General features: G+C 53.8%; 1 protein-coding gene across 1 annotated transcript in view; it reads left to right on the top strand.

Annotated features, from left to right (window-relative positions):
• Positions 1-2: 2 nt before the first annotated feature.
• NALF2 (NALCN channel auxiliary factor 2) overlaps positions 3-8,037 on the top strand; it is a gene marked incomplete at its 5' end in the record, with an annotated part of 27,033 nt that continues 18,998 nt past the window's right edge. The window contains 2 exon segments of the mRNA XM_017895861.1: positions 3-222; positions 225-595. Of these exon segments, the coding sequence (XP_017751350.1) occupies positions 3-222; positions 225-595 (591 nt within the window).

Genomic DNA, 8,037 nt, shown 5'->3' on the forward strand with positions numbered 1-8,037 from the left:
CTCCTCGCGCGGTGCTGCCGCTGCCGCTGCCGCCGCCGCCGCAGCCCGGCGAGCCCAGCGCGCCCCCGGGCACCTGCGGCCTCAGATACAGCAACCTGACCAAAGCCGCCCCCGCAGCCGGCTCTCGGCCGGTCTGCGGCGGCGTCCCAGAGCCCACGGGGCTGGACGCAGCTTGCACCAAATTGCAATCTTTGCAGAGACTTTTCGAACCCACTACCCCGGCTCCCCTCTGCGGCCCCCTGACTCCCCTTCCCGTGCCCCGGCCGAGTTCCCCTCCGCCAAAAAAAACTTGCTCAAAGGCCACTTTCGGAACTTCACTCTTTCCTTTTGCGATACCTACACGGTCTGGGACTTGCTGCTGGGCATGGACCGCCCCGACAGCCTGGACTGTAGCCTGGACACCCTGCTGGGGGACCTGCTAGCCGTGGTGGCCAGCCCGGGCTCCGGGGCCTGGGAGGCGTGTAGCAACTGTATCGAGGCATACCAGCGGCTGGACCGACACGCTCAGGAAAAATATGACGAGTTCGACCTCGTGCTGCATAAATACTTACAGGCGGAAGAGTACTCAATCCGGTCCTGCACGAAAGGCTGTAAGGTAAGGACTGGCTTCCGCAGCCACAACAGCCGCCCTGGGCAGTGGCAGCGGCAGCGGCAGCAGTGGGATTGGAAGAAAAAAGGAAGTCTCCCTTTCTACCCACCCCACCACTCCCACCGTGCCCAGTGCAGCAGTAACCAGTGCCACCCTGGGACCCTCCCTAGTGAAGGGGCCTCAGGGATTCAGGTCAGGTAACCACCTGGCCAACTTCTATTAATTCCGGATTTGGGCACCTTAGGCCTGGGGCTTCCTGGCGACCTGCCCCCTCATGAGTGGGGAGGGGCCACGGGGCCCTGGGCTGACAATGAGGTGGCAAGAGGGATTGTGCTCCCCCCAGCCTCCATCCTCAGCCAGCCATGCCCCCTCCTTTCCGAAGCTGGAATTGAACGTCCTGGGACTGGCTGGTGCAGGGGGAAGGCCAAAGACGGGAGGAAGAATATTTGGCAACCAAACCCTCACCCTTTGGCTTCTGCCAGTGGCTGAGAGGAGGAGCACTCCTGGTGGTGGGACACATCAAACTCTTGACCTTATGTGACCTGAGGTGGCTGGCCAGAGCCGAGGCAGGTCAACCCCAGGGGGTGCCTGTCTTCTCCCAAGGAAGTCACCTGCAGGCTCCACTCCCCTGACAAAGGAAGGAGCTGGGAACAGGGAACAGCGACTGGTGGGAAGGCCACTGAAGGTTGGTGCATTCTCATACAAAACTCCCAGTGCCTTCCCAGCACCCCAGGGTGACAGTGGAGGGAAAACTGGCTTTCTAGCTGCTGGGGATAGGTATCCAGAGGAGAGGTGAGGCAGCTGCAGAACAGGCCCGCCTAGGGAAGAGCTGAGTGTTAAGAAACTTCTTGATCCTCTGCGGGGTTGCTCTGGACAGTTAGGTGGGTGAGGGCTGCAAACATTTGGGACTTGATGCTACTGCCTTGCTCACCCGGCCTGGCCAGGTGACCTGCCTTTGGGAGGAAAGAGAACAGCAAGGTCAAAGGGTCAAATGACAAGGAGACCGGGAGGGGTGGTGACCTCACACATCCTCGAGCTGGGGCCAAGAGCTGGAGAGTGAGACAGTTGCTTTCTAGCCTAGCTCGTCTCCCTCCAAGACTTTGGGGAGGGGCAGAAAGTGCCCTTTTCCATCCAGCATGGCCCTTGTGGACTTCTGCAGGGCTTCCATGCTTTTGGCGGGTTCCCTAGGGATTGGGGGCAGAGGGTTGGGCAGGAAAGGGGTAGTTCCTTGCTCCTGACTTCACTTTCTCCTTCTCCTTTTTCCTGCTCTCGTAACCTAGCAGTCTCCCTCCCGCCTCCCTCAGCCTCAGCTGACTCACTGCCTCACTCACACTACCAAATGAGATATTCCACTTCTTAAAGGTGTACAAACAGATAGACACACACACTGCCATACACCATCACCACCACCCTGGGCAAAGTCACATAGACATGCAGAGAGGTCGTCACACCCACAAACAGTGTCACAGAAGCAGATGCCGTGTCTCACACACGCACATCTCCCCATGGTGTCAGAGACACGCAGGCAGAAGTACTGTCACATGAAGAAGGACACATTTTGTCTTAACAGAGACACATACCCTTGATGTCAGCCACGGACACATACACTCAGTGGGAGCAGAGAGACAGGGTCCACAAGCAGATGGAATCAAGGATGTCTGTTTTTTGTGGCCCTCCCTTCAACCCCATGGCCCTGTTTTTTGTTTGTTTGTTTGTTTGTTTTGTTTTTTTCCTCAATCACCAGTATGGATGAGAGGCACACCACAACTTCCCCATGGGGTTTTCTCCATGTTGTAGTTGATTCCGATTTCTGTCTGGACCTGAACTAAATACAAATCTCTCATGTTGACTGTTTTACCAAGCAGTGTGACGTAGAAGAAATATATCTGATCTCTCTGATTCAGGAGGCCTTACCACCTCTACCTCTTGTAAGTGGTATGACCTTGGGCAAGTCACTTCACTTCTGTAAGCTTTCATTTCCTCATTTGTAAAACAGCGATCATCATCCTTGCTCTGCCCACATCCTGGGTCTTTTGTGGGGAGAAGGTGCAGATGTATTTTGTAATAAGAATATAACATCTGACATTAATGTAATGCTTAGGGTTTTTCCGCCCCTCTCGTGTATGTTATAAGATCAAGGAGGCTGGTGATACTAGCACCATTACTCCTGTTTTACAGATGAGGAAATTTAGGTGCAAGGGGATCAAATGGTTTGCCCTAAGGTCACTCAGATAATGAGCAGGAGTGCCAGGACTCCAGCCCACCTGTTTTGGTGCTAAGCTGGTGCTTTTGCCATGGCCTCACATCAAGTTCCTGATGGCCCTCCCTCCTCTCCTTTGTCTTCTTGTCTGTCTCTCTCCAGCAAACCAGCAAACTCCTCCTGCTCTCTTGCTGCCTGCTGTGCCAGCAGAAGGGCAGTGCCAGCTCCACAGCTCTCTTCCTGCCTTTCCCACCCCTTGTCCAATGCTTTCTCCCTCAACTGAGGCCAGACCCACCTGGCTCTCGAATCCAGCTGTATGATGGGCACTAAGGGAAAAGACAACCTTGCTACCCTTCTTGGACTGTAGGCTCCTCTCTCCTCAGCCCCTCACCCCACCTCCCTGGCAGGCCTTAGTTGCCATTCCCCAACCCTGTTCCTGGGCTCCAAGCCCTCCTGTCCAGTCCCCACTCCAAATGGGATCCCTGGGAGATGATGCCCCACCCTCAGAGCTTCTCCAGAGTGGAGAGCCCACAGCCCCAGGCCAGGATGAAGACGCTTTCTCTACTTCTGGAAAGCAAGCTGGGAACCTCTGTTCCAGAGCCAGGTGACCCCCTGTCCCCAGGGCCCTGTCCTGAGTGCATCAGTTAGCTCTTCCCTGGGTGGCCCCAGAAACCCTGTTCTCTGACTTTGCAATATCTGCCCCTGTTTCAGGCCACACAGGGCCCCACGAATCATACCTGTCCTCGCTGCTGCCTGTGACACCTCCCAATTTAGTACCAGCTGCAACATTTCCTTAATGTGTGACTGACTTCCTCTCACACGGCAGGGCAATGTTAACTTAGGCAGGCCGATGCCCTTCCCCGCCCTGGCCTCTCCCAGCTCCTAGGGTCATGCCTCACCTCTCTCTTATCTCCCTGTGCATCTCCCCAAGCCCTGTTTCCTCCAACCCCCACCCCACTCTCTTGGACCTAGCTAGGGTTACTGGACAACCACCTCACTCCCCCATGCCTCTCCATCCTCCCAGTTCTGCCACGCTTCTGCCTTTCTGATTGCCTCTTCCCCACCTCTCTCTTTCCTACCTCTCTTCAGACCATTCAGACTAGGGGAGTGATGGAGATGGGGCAAAATCCTGACTTCTCTCAAAGCTATTGATCTGAGAGGGAATAGAGGCCCAAGGGAGGGACAGTTCTTAGCTCTCTCACCAGCCATAGGGTTGCATTAGTAAAGATGAGTACCAGGGAAAGATGTGATAGTTCTTCTCTACTCCAGACTGACCCAAGCACACCTGGCAGACAGTATGTTTGATTTTGGGTCTCACACTGACTAGGCTGAGAAGGAGGCAGGAACCCATGTTCTTCTGGAGAGAGTTGAAGGAGGTGTTTCACTTGGTGAAGGGGCGACTCAGGCAGACATGCTGTCTGACTTCACACCTCAGAAGAGTTGACATGGTATAAATGAAGAAGCATGACCTGCGTAGCCCCAAAGGGCTTTTGTAGTTAGAAAGTCCTAGGTTAAAACCTAGTTCTTTTATTTATTACCTGTGTAACCTTGAGCTAAGGACGTCAACTCTCTGAGCCTCACTTTTCTCACCTGTAAAATGGGGCTAATTCATTGTAACAGTCCTGTGAGGTCATTATTAATGAGAAGAGTCTTTACAGTAGCTAGACCTGCCATAGCAGAGTTGCTCAGTTTCTTCCTTTCAAAAAAGGAACAGACTGCCTTAGGAGGAAGTGAGTTCCTCCTCCCAGGAAGTATCTGGCCCGGTACAGGTGGACCCCTGGGGAAAATGCCATGGAGGCAACTCTAACACCAGATTTTGAGCAGAGTTGGACCGGGTGACCTTTGAGGTCTATTTCTGCCTGGATTTTAGGCCTGTGAGCAAAGCTTGCTCCTTGAACAGCAGCACTGGATGGGGAGGGCTGGGGAAGGAGGTTGGTCCTAACACCCACACAAAGAGAGGGGGTGGGGGGCTGCCAGAGCCAGCGCCTTGCCTTCTGCCCGTACCCGCTGGGGCCCTGCTCTTCCTCCACTCCGGCTGGCAGCTGTTTCTGCCTCACTGCCTTCCTCTCTCCTCCCACCTGCCACAGCTTTCCTGCCAAGCGGGACTCCTTGCTAACACTGGGTATGAGGGGTGCTGAGAGCAGGGAGCTCAGGGCACTGGGTAAAGGACAGGAGCCCCAAGTTGGCCAGTGGTCTCTGTTACCATCACACAGGCTTGCAGTCAGGGAGCCTCCCTGACCCAGGGCTCTTAGAGCCAGAGAGGTGCCCTGGTCCCTGTTTGGGGGTAGAGAAAGGGGCAGGCTGTCAATAAACAGCCTCTTGGGAGCCATGGCAAACCCTGCCCTGGGGGAGGGGCCTCCAGATCCACAGAAGCTCATCTCATCACCAAGGAATGTGAGTGTGGGGTTCTGGGAAGGAGCAGGAACCAGGAATCCTGGAGCAGGGACAGAGAGGAGGCAATGTTTATAGCTAGGACAAGGACACAGTGAATTAAGACTGGGAGTAGGAAAGTGGCCTCATGCTGCTCACACCTTTCCAGACCCTTCACGCCCACCCTGACCTGCCCCAACTCCAACCCCCATATTCTTCCCACGTTAGCTCACACCCAACATGCCTATCCACTTTCCAATGACCCTACAACCTTCCCAATCTTCTACTTATCACCCTAGGCTCTTCCCAAGTCACACCCACACCTTACTCCCTCTACCTATAGTCCTCCAACCCCTGCCCCTCCTGACAGTGACCTCTACCCCCTTTCACCCCAACTCTGGACCTCACTCCCCACCTCTTTCCTGTCAACAGTCAGCCCCTCACATTCCACCTTACTCCCCCTATTCCCATCTCCCACCTGACACCCCGCCTAAACCTTTACTCCAAGATCCCACACCTTCCTTTGGCCCACATGCCCCTTGGGCCTTGCATCACTCACACTCCACTCACACTTTACCTCCCTTTTCCCCATCCCTTGTCTTGCTCCCTTTCATCTCCTGGTCCTCTCTTCTGCCCTCTTTCCTCCTGCCTCCCCCTCTCCCTCTCTGCCGTCTTTCTCCCACTTCCCTTCTCTCCTTACCATTCAGGGTAGACTTGTACATGTGTGCATGCACACACAGACACACATCCCCCAGTCTTCTTCATGGCTACTTCCCATCCTTCCCGCAGGCTGGTGCCTGACTACTACAGTCACCATAGCAACGGGAACCTCCAGGAAGGATACACTGGTATCTCCTGAAGGTGGGGGTTGGGGGAGTTAGGTGGAGAAAGGGAGCCTAACAGCCTCCCACCCAGTACCATGGTCTGGTAGGAAGAGTCTTCTGAACATGGTGAAGGTGGAAGTGAGGAGAGGGAAGACAGTGGGTGGGACCAAGATCAAAGGAGGGTCAAGAATCTCCCAACACATCATAAACATGAGAGGGTGCTTCTAAGCCATGCAGGTGCATGCTGGTCCCCTCTAGATATGTCAGTACCCTAAGGAAAGGGTATACCCACTTTTTTACATGTGGGTAGGGACATCGGCTGACACCTTAGACTCAGGGGTGGGAGTGTGTCCTAGAAAAACTTCTCCTTTGAGGCAGTTCTTCTGTGCCCCCACCCTCTGAGGTTGTTTACCTGCTGTGTGCCCGTACAGACTGGGCATCAAACCTGCCCTTCCCAGCTCATTTCTCAACCACATGTGGATTCCAGCTGCTAGTGTTAGCTGAAAGCCAGGGGTGGCCCCTGCTTCTGGGGGTCTGGACAAATCTGGACCACTACAAGCACCATTCTCCAATGCTGGCCTGGTAGGTCTCTGGGGAATGGGTATGTTTGCATTTTGTGTGATTACAAGCACACAGACCAGAGTGTGTGCAAGAGGCCAGGGATGCTGGACCAGCCTCTTCTCCCTGGGCATAAAAGTGGGTTCAGTAAAGCCTGAATTTTTGATACTGTGAGCCAGATAGGTGCTTAGAGGGGAGAGCAAGGGCACCAGGCGAGCTGCAGCTGGCTCTGGAGAGGGAAGGAGTTACTACGGAGTGACAGGGACTGCCAGGGCCAAAGCTCCTGCTGGAATGCATTCTGGGGAAAGTAGCTGGAACCTGAGCCACAAGTCTATGGACCAGAAGATGAGGCCAACTGGCTGCAAAGATGAAAGAGCTAAGAAAGGGGAAGGAAAGAAGAAAATTGTGAGCCTTTGAGTGCCTAGGAGATGCCAGGGGCTTTATATAGGTTCATGAACTCATTTAATCCTGGCAGTCATCCTAGCAGGCAGGCACTATCATCATTCCCATTTTACACACGAGACAACTGAGGCTCAGTGAGGTGAAATGACCTTCCCAGGCCACATAGCAAAAGGACTGGCATACAAACCTAGGTCGGTCTGTTCTTTCTCCAGTGCACAGATGCATGAAGAAAATGCTAATAATCTCCTCCAGCTGTCAGAGGTAGTGCCCAGCTGGCTACTGAGAGGCTGGGCTGAGAAGCTGGACGGACTGAAAGGGAGGCCCAACAGAGCCTATTGGCAGCTTAGAGGTCCTCTGGAGTGGCCCAGATCCAAAATGAGGACCCACCAACATCCTCTTTGTTCAATATCCCAGTCTCTTGTCCTTGAACCCAGTGACAATCACTGTTACCTTCCTGGAATAGCAACAAGAGAATGGGCACAAGGAAGGAACTGTAAAGGAGACCTGGGCTCCTCTCGCCTGGAGGGAAGGTATCTCTGTTATATTCTCAGCCCCAATCTGCTGGAGGGATCAAGCAGAGCAAGAGGGGAGAAGGTGCAAAACATTAACCTAAGTTAGTACCTAAGCAGGCCTAATGTAGGCCTGAGACCCTGGCCTCCACATCCACTGCACCTCAACATGTGCAATTTCTCCATATCCTTGCCCATGCTGGTAGAGCTGGAAGGGAAAACGACTGCAGTAAAACTGTCGCCCCAGAGTCCGCTGAGGCCTGGCCTGGGCTTTGGATGCCCAGTTCCCAAGCAAGGGTTTTGGTGAGCCCCTAACCTTGAATACCTAGGCTTTTCTTGGGGATTGAAGGAAGTGCCAACGCACCAAATTCTGCCAGAAGAGGGGCATTTGGTGGCGGTGGGTGTTACCAATGTTCCCTGTCTTACTTGGTTTTAAGAAGATAGCATGGCTACCTGGCTGATCTGTGAAAGGTGAGCTTGTCTGTTTAGTGTTGAACTCATTAAAACTTCCAACCAAGTTAATCTCTTAGAATGATTATAGTCTCAGAATCTTATAAGAATATCTTTTTTTTTTTTCCAGTTAAC

The sequence above is a fragment of the Rhinopithecus bieti genome, unplaced genomic scaffold (assembly GCF_001698545.2).
Source record: "Rhinopithecus bieti isolate Rb0 unplaced genomic scaffold, ASM169854v2 scaffold_27295, whole genome shotgun sequence".
Taxonomy (NCBI): domain Eukaryota; kingdom Metazoa; phylum Chordata; class Mammalia; order Primates; family Cercopithecidae; genus Rhinopithecus; species Rhinopithecus bieti.